Below are 13,661 nucleotides of genomic sequence, written 5' to 3'. Positions count from 1 at the left end.
TTTGTCTAGGTTTACAACCATGCCGTTTTATTTGGGTGTCCTGAGTCATAGCTGCCTCATGAGCAACAGTGGTTTCATGACCCTTTATGCACATCGACTTTATTCCAATAACTTATTTAGTCTTTGCTTCCAATGTTTGGATTGCATAAACTGCTTGCTAGTTATTCCATTCTTATCAACCAACCAGTTACACTTTTGAAAAGGAATAGAAAAGCATACTTGACAAATGTGGCATGTAGCACATGTGACTTTCTGGGACTATTTATGGATTAAAACGGATTAAAAATCTTATGACTATATTTTAGTTCCAGGATTGTTGTGTAGTGCAAGGCTTCTTATGCAATCAGTCATCTTATACAAGTGTTGAAAAGCTGCAAGCTGTTATTTTATGAACCAGTGTTTCCCTAGTGCCTTTTCTATTCATGATTATACTTAAGGTTACTTAAAGGAATTAGCTAGAGATGCCTTTTGTGCCTTATGATGCTTATGCCTCATCTATTTGTTAAGTTGGAACAACTCTGGTGATGTCAGTGTTGAAACAGAAGCATTGACTACCAGATCATTTAGAACAGAGGTTCTCAAAGTGGGGTTCAGGAACCTTAGGGAGTCCACAACTTAAAGGTCCACAAAATAATTTTCTTTAAAGAATGTGGTATGACTGAAAATTGCATACGTACATACAGGGACCATTGGCGCAACTACAAAAAGCATCATTCCCACATTATCAATAAAACAGTTAGAACATCAGTACTATATCAGCGTGTCATACTTACATAGACCTAGACATGGAACCAAAGTGTAAAAGGCCTTAACTTCCAGGCTCCACTGCAGAAAACACATCAGGGGGAACATGAATGTCTAATTTGCCAAAACCACATGTGCCTTAACAATGTGCATCTGTGTGTTTCTGTTGGAGCCACTGAATGGTACGTTTTTTTGTTTGTTTGTCTTTTACAGTTATGTGTGACATGAGCTTGCTTCTAATGTTTATGATTGAGGTGTTAAAATAAATTTTGTATGGGAATATGGCAACATAATTGAACTGATTTTTGTTTTGCGTTTTTTTGTTGTTGTTTTTTTTGTTTGTTTTTTTGTCAAAGCTCCCTTGACTTAATATGAAGGTCATGTGTTTGTATCAGTATAATTTCAACAACCAATATTGAATGATGGTATTATTTTAAGTTATGTTTAAGAACTGTGCAGTATTATGTGTTTGCTTCACAAAGCATTGCTTTAAAACTGTCCGGTATACATGATCCATCATGTAGGGATCATGTATACATGATGGATCGTACATATACAGTACATGTATGGATCGTGTATGATCCATATATATGATACATGTATGGATTTTGAAACCTACATGTCAAAAAGGAACTCTTAAAGACAATCATACACAAACTTATTTACTTTAAAACAATGCTTTATGTTCTTTGCTTGGGGGTGAAAATGGAGCGCTTTTATTCTGTTATGCATTGTAAGTAATTTGATATGACTGTACAATGATCATGTGATAAAATGGGAACGATGCATTGTAGTGGCAGGATCCAGATGAAGTGACTTTTCTTTTGTATTGCCAAATAAAAATATGCATCTTTTACATATCTGTGCAATAAAATCAGCAAATACATTCTTCTGAGTGAGATCAAAGAAGGCATTGTCTGTTTTATTGTTGTTTTGTTTTGTTTGTGTCTTCTGTAACATAATTAGGCAGAATTATAGTATGTGCAACTTTCATTACCCAGCAGTATGACTGATTATTATTTCACATTGTGTTACTGCAAGTGCAGGCTCGATCTCAATCTTTTCTTGAGCTGCAGAACTTGGGAGTCGTCTCAGACATTTTGCTCCTTTGGCATAATTTATCCCTGCTTGATGTGGTGTATCACTCAAATCACAATGTAATGTTAAGAAACCCACCCTGCTGAATTAGAGTTTAAAAAGCCCACATTACAAAACTAAAATATAAGAACTGTTTTGCAAGTATAAGATCATCCATTTTTTTCTTTCAGTTTTCAAATTTCATTATGTAATCATTTTTAGTTAGATGAAATTATGTCAGTAAACTGTGTCTGCCCCTTAACATGGCTGTCACTTCCTTTAGTGATATTGAATCCACACCCCTGATGTAAACTGGATGGATTTTCATCTCCCCATCGTCTTCCCCTTATTTTTACCCCTCCTTCCTCTGAACTGATTTATTGTTTCCCATCATTTCAGTTACATACAGTCTTCTTCACGTTACTTTAATAAGTATATCACTTCTGTGACTACATACCAGTTCAAGTCTTATTGATGGACTTGAAATCCAACAGTTTTCCTTGCGCAGGCTCAGTCATACCTCCTCACATTTGCTCAGTATCATCAAGTGAAGGATTTATTCAGTAATTGCTTAAACCGTAAAGGTATGTTTATAAAATCATCACCTCTGGAACTTACAATCATTATTTGAGGCACTATTTCTTTTTTTCCACAGAAAACGTGCAACAAACATTTATAGCTGATAAGCGACAAAAATACCTGCAATTTTTGCACACTTTCCCTAAATTCAATAAATCCAGCGCACATGAAGCTGCGACACGCCAAACTTTTTGAAAACCCAATCACAGTCGTGTGCCAACATACCTCGGCTCTCATTGGCTGAATCATCTGTCAGTCATTTTTCAGGGCGTTGCCACATCTCAGCAGCTGTCAGATTGTATCCAAATGACAATAACACGGAATTGCACAGCGAGCTTTTCTGCACAACGATGTTCGTCTAAAATAGAGAGGTAGGAGGTGTCGCTGTGAAACAAAGTATTTTAAACAGCACACTCAGTCAGATGTAAAGTTACCGCGCCCTCGTATTCGTTTTTAGCATTTAATTATGCTAGCGCTAACCTGCGGTAGGCAGTAGAAACGGTGCTTGTTTGGAAAATAGCATATTTTGTATCAGCGTTGGTAGACTTTAAATATTTCCGGATATTGCATTTAAAAAAAAGGCACCGTGCTAACATCGCTTATAGTGACGCGGATGCGTAAATAGAGATGCTGGTAACCCTGAGACTCAACCAGTCGCTAACCTTTCATTTACATATTTGTCTAAAGCCCTTTTTAAATTCTATAGACGTGACGTTGCAATTTGCTCTTAGTCTTAGTTTACCCGCTGTTATATTTCTATGTTGCCTGTTTTTGAATCGCTCCAACCTCTGATAGTTTCCTCTCGGCGTCCTCCCTTAGTGTGCTGATATTCCTCACCTGACCTCTCTGATCACCCTGTCCCACATCACAATGGAGACAACCAACAGCTATGTGTTAATCCATGGGAAGAACATCTCCCATAGCACTCTGACAGGGCCTGCTGCAGGACCTCACATGTCCATAGACAAGCTCTTCCCAGCTCTCCTGGAGTGCTTTGGCATCATACTGTGTGGCTATATAGCAGGCAGGTAGGTGATTGAGAATTAGACCATGTTTTTGCCCAGTTTTCCCAAAATATTGGCTGGGAAATGTAGTAAGTGCCTAGTGTAAATGTGTATTTACCCCCCCCACCCAGGGGTGACATCATCACAGAGAGCCAGGCTAAAGGTTTGGGGAACTTCGTATCCAAGTTTGCTCTTCCAGCGCTGCTTTTTAAAAACATGGTGCTGTTGGACTTCAGAAATGTCATATGGGCATTTCTGTGGAGTGTCTTGGTTGCTAAGGTTTGTGTCTAACCACTTGTAAGTTTGCATTATGCTGAAGATTTATAGAAAACAAAAACCTGATCATCACGCTTCTGTCCTGTGTAGGTGACAGTCTTTGTGCTGGTATGTGTGCTGACACTGATGGTAGCCAGTCCAGACAACAGATACAGCAAGGCTGGTCTGTATGCCATCTTTGCTACTCAGAGTAATGACTTCGCCCTTGGATATCCTATAGGTAAGTGCAACAAAACATTACTGTTTGCTCTTCATTCAGGGTTAGCAGTGGAGAAAGTCCTCTCATGTCAGGGAATAACACAGAGTATAAACAGGTTCGATATGAGCTACAAAGTGCTATCAAGGCTGCCAAGGAAGCATATTCCCAATAACTTAAGTGCTGCTGCTGAGATATGTGGCAGGGAATCAAAGTTTTAACTACCCATAAACAACGGAATACACACTGGTCAGGGATCCAGGACAACACCCTACTGGAAAACCATAATGACCTTTCAACGTTGATATCAAACTTCAGGTAGCACACATATAGGGTCTCAGGGCATCTCCATCCTAGACTTCCTTGCTCACAGATCACCGTTGGTGACGGTACAAAACAGCTCTGCCAAGCTTTCAGTCAACACAGGAGCCTCCCAAGGATGCCACTTCAGCACCTATGATTGTAAACCTTTGACTGTGCCTCTACTCAGAAAAGATCACCATAAAGTATGTAGATATGGTTATGGCACAGCCATCCTCAGCTGCATTATAGAAGAGGAGTCATGGTACAGGGGACTGGCAAACGATATAACTTGCTATAGACAGGAGAATAATTCCTCTTCTTAACATACGGAAAGCCAAAAAGCTGTCAAAATGGATCTTGATCTTTAAGAAGATAATTTTGTGAGAAAGACTGATAAATCCACCAGCAGCTGTACTGCTTTGTGCCAATGGCAATAAAGTCTATCTTAATCTTATCTAATTAAGACATAGAGAGTGTGTATATATTTCATTGCCTCTCTGTCTTCACTTTTCTAGTTGATGCTTTGTATCGAAGTACATATCCAGAATACCTCCAGTACATATACCTGGTTGCTCCTGTATCCCTCATGCTCCTCAATCCCATCGGCTTTGCTCTTTGTGAGGTGCAGAGGTGGAGACAGGCCAGCCATCCACAGCACAGTAGTCTTGGCATCCTGGGAGTTGTTGTCTTACAGGTACTAAGCATGCAGGTGTTTTGACAAGTGCATTAATACACCTGTATATCCTAAGGTTTACTTTATTTGCAAACTTTAAGGACCCAATTTGTACATTTGTAGCTGTTTCCCACTTTGACCTTTTGCACCAATTTTAGGTCTTCGAGTTTTAATTTTTATTATTTTTTTCACTCTAGGTGTTGAAGAACCCAATAGTGTTCATGGTGATAGTGGGAATCATCTCTCACTTTGCGCTGGGCCAGCAGATCCCTGCTGTGTTGTCAGAGTTTATAGATGGTCTCGCAAACTCTTTTGGAGGGGCAGCGTTGTTTTACCTTGGCCTCACTATGGTGAGTTGCACTCTTGTGTTTGTCTATCTTTTTTTCTTCTCCTAAGGATAACCTGTTTTACTTACCATGAAGGATATCATCAGCTGCCGTCTTATTTGGCAGGTTGGTCAGCTTAGAAAATTAACCAGAGACACTGGAGTTGCCTTGATATTGCTCATCACAGCCAAACTGTAAGTGAAGCCTGAATGGAATAGTGTGAGCGTAATTGGTTTAAGGTGGCCTGAGCTAGTGGGTTTTTGTATTTGACCATATTTTGCATGGTACATATTTTTGTGTTAGTTGCCATTATTTTGTATATAATATGTAATGCAAGATACACTCTGTCTTCAAAAATACGGAAATGCATCTTTCTAAAATGGCAACAAGCCGTTAAGCTTCACCAAGAACTCTTAAAGAAAATGAACAAAATATGAAGTACAGAAGTGTTTTTAATAGTCAGTTTGGTTTTTGGTTGATTACACAGCTCCATGAGTATATTTTTGTCTGTCTCTCTCAATGTCATCCTTTCAGCTTGATAATGCCGCTGGTCTGTAAAGACATGGTGGATATTCTGGACACTGGAGTGAACAGCACGAGTGCCAATCACACAAGTTTGTCCAACTTTGCTTTCTTATATGGAGTTTTCCCAACAGCCCCCAGTGTGGCCATCTATGCTGGACACTATAACATGGAGTTAGAAGTGGTATGTTCTCTTAATGTAACAATCATACTTTAAAAAGCTGTATGAAAGGAATATTACTTTTTGTTGTTGTTGTTGAAACACAAAGAGAAGAGGACTCCCTTGTGACTAAAATGTTCCATCTTTCATGCTACTGGTAATGATGGCATGGAAACCCACATGGTCGACACTTAGCCAGGTATTTTAAACTTGGTTTTTACATTCTCTCACCCCCAAATCCTGTTTGTTTGGGTTTTTTTAGGTAACGTCAGGGATGGTAATCAGTACATTCTTGTCGGCACCAATCATGTATGTGTCCGCCTGGCTATTAACAATCCCTTTAATGGACCCAACCCCCTTGGTTACAGAGCTTGAAAATGTAAGCTTCAACATCAGCATTGTCAGCCTTATAGCTCTGGTAAGTGCCTTTGAATTCACCCCAGTGCTCTGGTTGGATCAGTGGGACAGGGAAGAATTTTAAAATGATAAAGAAGAAGCACAGAAATGCTTTAACAACACCTAGAGCTTAAGCACAGGAAGTTGTGGATGATAGCTGGTGTCATGATTGATTTTCCAAATATAGACATATCAAATGATCGAGTATGATTATCTTCATTCAGGTGTGGACCATAGCGGTGATGCTGCTCAGCAGGAAATTTAACAAACTCCCTCACCTATTTGCGCTAAATCTATTCCTGGCCCAGGTCAGTCTTATTTCGAAAACATTTTTTAAAATGAGATTTCAGTGTTTAATTCAATTGATTCATTCATGAAATGTTAATTGAGAACCTTGTATAGGTACATGTTGTACCTTAAACTCTGTACTTTTCTCTATAGTTCCTAGTGTGTGTCAGTATGATCCTGTGGAATTTCTTGGTGAAACAAGAGGACAACCTGCTCGGCAAAATTCTCACCTTCACTTTGCTCTATGGGTCTCTTTACAGTACATACATTTGGACAGGTAAGTGAATACCTGTAAGTGGTTACACCTGTTTTATGAATGAAATACCCCAAAAGTCAAATGATTTGTGTTTAGCTGGTAGATGTTGGTGATTGTATTTGAATGTTTTGTTCTCTTTTTCAGGTTTAATCCCTCTCTGTCTGGCTCTGACTAACAGAGATGATCTGCTGAGACTCCGACCAGGAGTATTCATGATTTTGGGTTGGGGGTAGGCCACCACAGAGAAATGAATAAGGATATTTTAATTGACAATAGAATAAGAGAATGAAACATTTTAAAACTTTTACTGATTGAAATGTGACTTTCTTTTTCTTTGTGGAGACAAGAAAAGAAGATCATATCAGAGAATATGATCTAAAGTCTAAGTAATAACAAAATTATTCAACCTTTCTCCACGCACAGGGTTCCTTTCCTAATGGTTGGTGGTCTTCTCATATCAGGAGAGAGGAGTGATACGATAGACTCTGCCTTCTTCTATGGCAGAGCCCAGGTTGGAACAATACCTGCTGTAACTCTACATTACACTTTCTAAAGAGTCGTTCTGAACTCTTTGTTTATTTTTGTCCAGTCTTTTTCCTTTTTTTTTTTCAGCTCAAGACTTTTTATTTTAAGTTCAGGTTTAATGCTGTATGTGGAGAAAACGCACTGAAATTCTTTTACCAAATTAAAGTAATATTTATAAAAAGCACACTTCAGGAATTCTAGAACAAGGTTTGTTTGGGAAGTTTAATTCATAATCTCATCAATTCTCCTCCAGATAATCAGCACTGCAGTAATTCTTGCGGTCAGCCTGGTTCTCGGTGCAATATCTTTGATGGGTCTCAGCCAGGGAGACTGGGAGCAGAGCGGCTACCAAGCCCTGAGCAGAGCTACTGTAACGGGTATCAATGATGAGGTGAGGGTCCCTGGTGGCCTGGAGGATTCACACCAACAGCAAGAGCAGACACAGATGTCAAATTCACCTGCCTGTGGTATCAACTCGGGTAACTCCATTCTTTCACTTTGTCTTTAGTTTATTCTAACTTAAACATAATCTGAGTCTGAATCTCTGTTATCTGTTGTCATTGAGTTTGTAACCAGATGATGTGCAGTAAATATGTTCATTCATTCTGTTCTGTTGCTGTGCAGACCTCCACGGTTTCTCTCCTCTCCAGCCCATACCTGATATGATAGCCAGTACACAGAGGGACCACACGAACAGCACAGGTAATAAACATACATTTCACCTCACCATTCACCGTTCAGAGTAAATTGTGACGTTTCATTAGTTTTATTATGAATTCTGTTATTTTAATTCTAACAATAAGTAAATGACACAAATTTAAATGTTTGTCTTCTGTGGTTGATTATTATGCATTTTTATAACTAAACCAAGTGTATAGCCAACAGTAGTCTGTATAATCCAATAAAGATGGTTTACAACCATAAAGTTGGCTTTGTCATCTTTACTTGGAATTCTCTTCCTCTCTAGGCCACATTGGGGCGCTGTGTGATGGGCATCAGCAAAGTACTTCCTCCTCTGAGCAGCCGCTGAATCTTCCACCACCCGGGCTTCAAACCACAGACGATAAACAGACTGTGAGACATGTTCTGCTCTGTCTGCTGCTCATTGTCAGCCTGCTAGCAGTAAGGATGAAACACTCTTTATGATTATGTGTGAGAAAATGTGTGAATGGACTGATGCTGTTGTCATCCACATTTAAATCACCATTTATATGGACATTACAAGTGTATGAAAATTGCCTTCAAACAGTGTTATCAGTTAGATGAATGAGACCTTTAAATATAATAAATCCTTTGTAGTGTTGTCTTTATCTACTTATCTATCTTGTTTATGATATAAACATCTGGATTAATATAAAAGCTGTTAATAATTAGTAACCTTATGCTACGTTGGATTACCTGTTTGTAAAAATGGAAAGTTGTAATGCATGCCATAACAATGTCCTGGTGCCTGATTGGTGAATGTTTCTGCCTAAATGAAGAACCTGTCCAGCTGTCTGTGGTGGTTGTTCAACAAAGATCCAGGAAGGCTCTACCTTGAACTACAGTTCTTCTGTGCTGTGGCTAACTATGGACAGGTATCTCATACATCAGCTTATTGTATATATGAAGTGTTGCGAGTAAAAAAAATACTATGTTCAGTTGTATCTACTACATTTTGTTTTCTTTTTTCCCCCAGGGCTTTTTGTCCTTTGGGATTTTTGGTCTGGACAGACACCTAATCATCTTGCCTTTTAAGAAGAGGTGATCTGAGACTTCATTGTGGTTTCTAAATTAATTTGTGATCAAATAAATAAAACAATACTAGAACAAGTTTTTTTTGTCTGCATTTTCTTTAGATTGCTTAGCCTGTGGCAGGGCAGGGACATTGATGATTTGAGTCCCTCGGGTGTACCAGAGGAGGTCAGGCTCACCTGTACTCAGTTTGTCCGCTACCACAAAGACCAGTGTGTACAAGACATAGTACACACACGCAGGTATGAGTACTTGTTTACATGTATTTGTGTGGGGTTTTCTTTAAGGACATTTGTGTGTGTTACATAGTACAGTTTGTGTATATGATTTGTTTTTAAATCACCCCTCACATCATCTGCTTATAGAATTTATTCCCTCTAAGCAAAATATTTTTGAAGTAAACACGGAAAAAAAATTATTAGAGATCTCCGTTTTTGAGTTTGAATTCTCTCTCTCTCTCTCTTTTTTTTAAATTGTGTTCTTGTTCAATTCTGAGCATGTCCAAATAATTACTTCTGATTTTCCAGTTTGTCTCTGAATCCTCTTTGCATGTTGCATCAGTTTCTGGGTTTCCCTCTACACAAGAATGTTATTTTTCTTAAAATCAAGTCTAACCATTTTAATTTTATACTCTGCCGTGCCTGTTTTAAAATACTGAAGATCAAATTTAGTCACCCTACTACAAAACTAAAACTTTTTTTTTTTTTTTTACAAGTCCTGGGTGCTATCGTTCTAACACAAAATAATTTATATTATCTCTATACCTTCTTTATGCCTTATAATCCTTCCTTTGCTTTCTCTTTTATTCCTTTCATGTACCCTTCCTTTCTTTTGCCTGCCCATTCCCTCTTCTTTTCTTCACCATCACCATCATCATCATAGTGGCTCAGGGGAGAGTGTGAACACTTCGACAGGTGAATCCTTCCTCTGATACTAACAGGTTTGGAGGAGGACTGGAGGATGAAAATGAAGTTCTGAGACATTCCTCAGCCCATGAACCCCTTTACCTAAACACAAATTCTAGTGATCAGGGTCAGCTAAACGATCACTCACAGATTCTTAACCGAAACCACAATCCAGATAAATCCAGCAGCCAGTGTTTGCTTCCGAGTCAACCCCACCTAGAGCCCGAGAATGAATTGCAAGCGCATATTTCCAACCCTGTTGCACCAGGAACCTCCCTTGACCACGAACCCACCAATTCTCAGCATGGTAATGCTTCAAGCCCTCCCCAGTTTCATCAGTATCCCCAGTCCCATCTTGAAAATGTGTTCCGAGGCAGTGACTTAGTAGATTGGCTGGTGGAACGAGGCCTCAGCGCTGGACGAGCCGAGGCACAGCTGTATGGTGCCCGTCTTCAGCGGGGAGGAGTGTTGACAGGTCAGCACAGCTTCAAGGATGAACCCAACTTTCTTTATCACTTCACGCAGCCAAGACGGGAGGAAGAGTAGGAGGGATCAAGATGATGAAAGTGATGAACAAAGCTTTCGGCATACCAAGCGACGGCCACCATAGCTGAGTGCCAAAGCAGAAGTGCCTTATGGTGCAGCTGCTTCAAAGGCCACTTAAGGTTGAATCTGGATCATATGAGACACTCATTTGCCCACCAGAATTGGGTTATTTGTCCTTGTATATTCAGGGTGGTTCCCAGTTGAATATCAACTTATTAGCTAATCGGGAGAGAGGTTGCGCTTGCAGTTGCTTTAGAACAGGGGTGGGGAACTCCAGACCTCAAGGGCCGGTGTCCTGCAGGTTTCAGATGTGTCCTTGATCCAACACAGCTGACTCAAATGGCTAAATTACCTCTTCAACATGTCTTGAAGTTCTCCAGAGGCCTGATAAGGAACTAATAATTTGATTCAGGTATGTTGACCCAGGGTGAGATCTAAAAGCTGCAGGACATCGTCCCCTGAGGTCTGGATTCCCCACCCCTGTATTAGAAGGAACTTAAACAAGGAAATTGATGGTTGGGGTTAAAAAGTTAAAAAGGCGAAACGATCACTTCCGACTGTTACTTGCCTCCTTTTGGTTGTGGAAAGAGCCCTTTGGAATTTTATTATGGCTATTATATTCTTCTATTTTATTTTCATCGATTATTTTGCTCTCAGTTTTCTCACTGGAATCACTCTGAGATGTAAACAGTACAGAATCAGTCCCAATTGTAGCAGGTAAAAGTTTTATTTCCTTGATTGCTTTCTGGATATATTTTTCAAAGAAATTAACTTAAATGACCATGCTTAAATAAATAATATTTAAGATAAGCATGCACGTGGTGAGAAGACCAGAAAAGCCGTCAGTAAACTACTCAGTGACAGCCTGTGACATTTCTATCAAAGAACAATGTCATATTTTCTTTCAGGGGATATCAAAGCGTCCAGAATCTGCCTGTTAGTTCAGTTATCATTTTGCACGCTGTGTCTTTTTTAAAAGCTCCAGTCTATGCTGACTGCTTGCATGACTCAGCAGTATGGACTTCTCCTCAGCAATGAGCTGTTTGCACTAACTGAATAAATACATTCTTCCCTTTTTTTTTTTTTTTTTTTTAAATTATGCAACTCACTGGATAGCTGTCTCTTGGTGATGCTGCAGAGGAAGTTTGTTTTCTTTGCAACTGTAATTGTGTTGCAGCTGTTTAGTTTTAAATATTTGTTCAGGACTGATTTTGAATTCACTTATCCATGGTGGAGCACCACCTCATACGGGCTTAATTTGAGAATTCAGCCAAAATTCCTCTCATGTTCTTTGCCTTTGAGCCCAACCTACACAACAGAAGACAAAAGCACGTACAGTAGTTATTGGAATGACAAATCTGTCCATTTGAATGAAAGACAGGTAAAGCCAGAGGGCTCACGTTGTCACAGATACAGTCCTGTTTTTGTTTCAAATGGCTTATCTTTCTTTACAAACCACTGCTAAACTGTTTACATCTGTAAGAAAGTTCTACTACTCTGTCCATTTAAAAAGATCCTGTTCAAAATGTGTCGAGTCTACGGTAGCAAAGTCTGCGGTCACTGTAGACGGTTACGTCTTTTCATTGGCCCGGAGTCTACGGTGAACGTAGACACTCTACGCTCTGGTCCAATAGGAGTGCTGAATCCCACTGTAGACTAGCCAACATCTAATGTATTACCCCCATTTCTAGTCTTTTCAGTGGCGACACTAGAAATTTGTGTTATAAATCCAGATGCCCCTGCATGTCGTCAGCAGGCCGGGTGTTGTGAGCACAAGAAAACGATTAGAATAAAATGTGATGAAGTTTGTTTAGATGATAGGGTCCAGCTGTAAATCAGAGGAATAAGAAAGGATTTGTGAATGTGTGTGCGTGTTTTAGGCTGGTTTAGCTATAAGCCTGAGTGTGTGTGTGTGTAATTTGTAACTGTAATGTAAAAGTGGGGGTCTGCCTGTCATAAAAGGAAATAGGAAGCCACAGTTGGGAGATGCTAGGAATGTATGGAACAGAAACAGGAAAGAGAGAAGAAGTTTGTTACCCTTCTTCCCGAGGTGCAGAGAGGGTACGGCATACCTCCACACATCCTGTTTTATAGGGGCCTGAGCATTTGTGTCACACACACACACATCAGCTATGTGTATCCATATATGGTAAATTAGGAAAGTTGTATTGGATGCTGTAAATGACCATTAGGGGTGCGGCTACCAAGTATAAATGTAAGGATCTGCATGACTGCCCCTAATTAATGTCTAATTATTGGGGGGGTCATACCCCCCTATCCCCCCCTGGAAATTGCGGCCCTGATGGTCACCGTGGACCTTGCGCTACCCTAGACTTGACTTCTCTGTGAATAGTGAATACAATCCCAGTAGTGCTCCAGACCTAGTGTGTTTCCTTTGCGTTTGGAAATCGAAGATGTGCAATTGAAAGTGGTCAAACTGGGATGTTCAAGGAGTGTCATCCTCAGGTGACATTAAAGCAGGCTTGAGCCGAATTTAAAAAAAAAAAAAATTAAATGGTTGTTGGATGCAATTTTATTATTATTACTTTTTAAGTGGGCAGAGTTACAAAACTGTGTGGTTGCACTTTCGTAAATACCTGTTACGTTGTTGCTGTTTTACACTATTGCTACTATGAAGTTTACAGTGTGTTGGCGAAGTTATAAAAGGTGGATGGAAATATATGCATGTTTAAAAAATGTCAGGGACACAGATCATGTTAATGTCAAACTAATGTTTGCTGTGATTTTTTTTTTTTTTTTTGTTGACCTACTAATGTATTTGGTCCCCATGCATATATTTCCATCTTTTGATCCTCTGCCAACAAACACCATACTGGTTCATGCAATCAACATCAGGTCCTTGTGTTTATGATGTTTGATAAAAATGTGATTCACCTTTTTTTAAAGAGTGCCTGCCTCAGTTAACATGAAGGTGTGTGTGTGTCTTTGTGTTTGCATGAACAAAAATGTCTGAGTGTGTATGCGCGTGTTGCAAAGCACTGAGATAAAGTAAGACATTTTAATGTCGGTCAGCAGGTTCAGTGTAACAGTGGATTGTTTTAGTGTGTTGCTTTAAGTTAGTCGGGGTCAGTGACTGTAACAGAAGGCATAAATAAAAAATGTTTGCATCTAAATTCGTTTTTACTTCATC

General features: G+C 39.5%; 1 protein-coding gene across 2 annotated transcripts; it reads left to right on the top strand.

Annotated features, from left to right (window-relative positions):
- Positions 1 to 2,656: 2,656 nt before the first annotated feature.
- gpr155b (G protein-coupled receptor 155b) lies at positions 2,657 to 13,644 on the top strand. Of its 2 annotated transcripts, none has more exons than XM_004553494.3 (20): positions 2,657 to 2,771; positions 3,220 to 3,428; positions 3,536 to 3,683; positions 3,771 to 3,900; positions 4,695 to 4,873; positions 5,050 to 5,202; positions 5,305 to 5,372; positions 5,713 to 5,884; positions 6,123 to 6,278; positions 6,481 to 6,564; positions 6,698 to 6,821; positions 6,945 to 7,029; positions 7,224 to 7,311; positions 7,579 to 7,804; positions 7,950 to 8,027; positions 8,293 to 8,447; positions 8,807 to 8,902; positions 9,004 to 9,068; positions 9,164 to 9,301; positions 10,000 to 13,644. In XM_004553494.3, exons 2-20 carry the CDS (start codon positions 3,271 to 3,273, stop codon positions 10,508 to 10,510), a joined length of 2,814 nt encoding a protein of 937 aa, XP_004553551.3. In that variant the 5' UTR covers positions 2,657 to 2,771; positions 3,220 to 3,270; the 3' UTR covers positions 10,511 to 13,644. The 2 variants fall into 2 exon arrangements, with proteins under 2 accessions (XP_004553551.3, XP_004553552.3); XM_004553495.4 differs by having other exon boundaries at positions 9,942 to 10,135.
- Positions 13,645 to 13,661: the final 17 nt, after the last annotated feature.

Source organism: Maylandia zebra, linkage group LG13, assembly GCF_041146795.1.
Source record: "Maylandia zebra isolate NMK-2024a linkage group LG13, Mzebra_GT3a, whole genome shotgun sequence".
Taxonomy (NCBI): Eukaryota; Metazoa; Chordata; class Actinopteri; order Cichliformes; family Cichlidae; genus Maylandia; species Maylandia zebra.
Note: the sequence above shows the minus strand (reverse complement) of the source record. Positions and strands in the feature narration are given on the sequence as shown.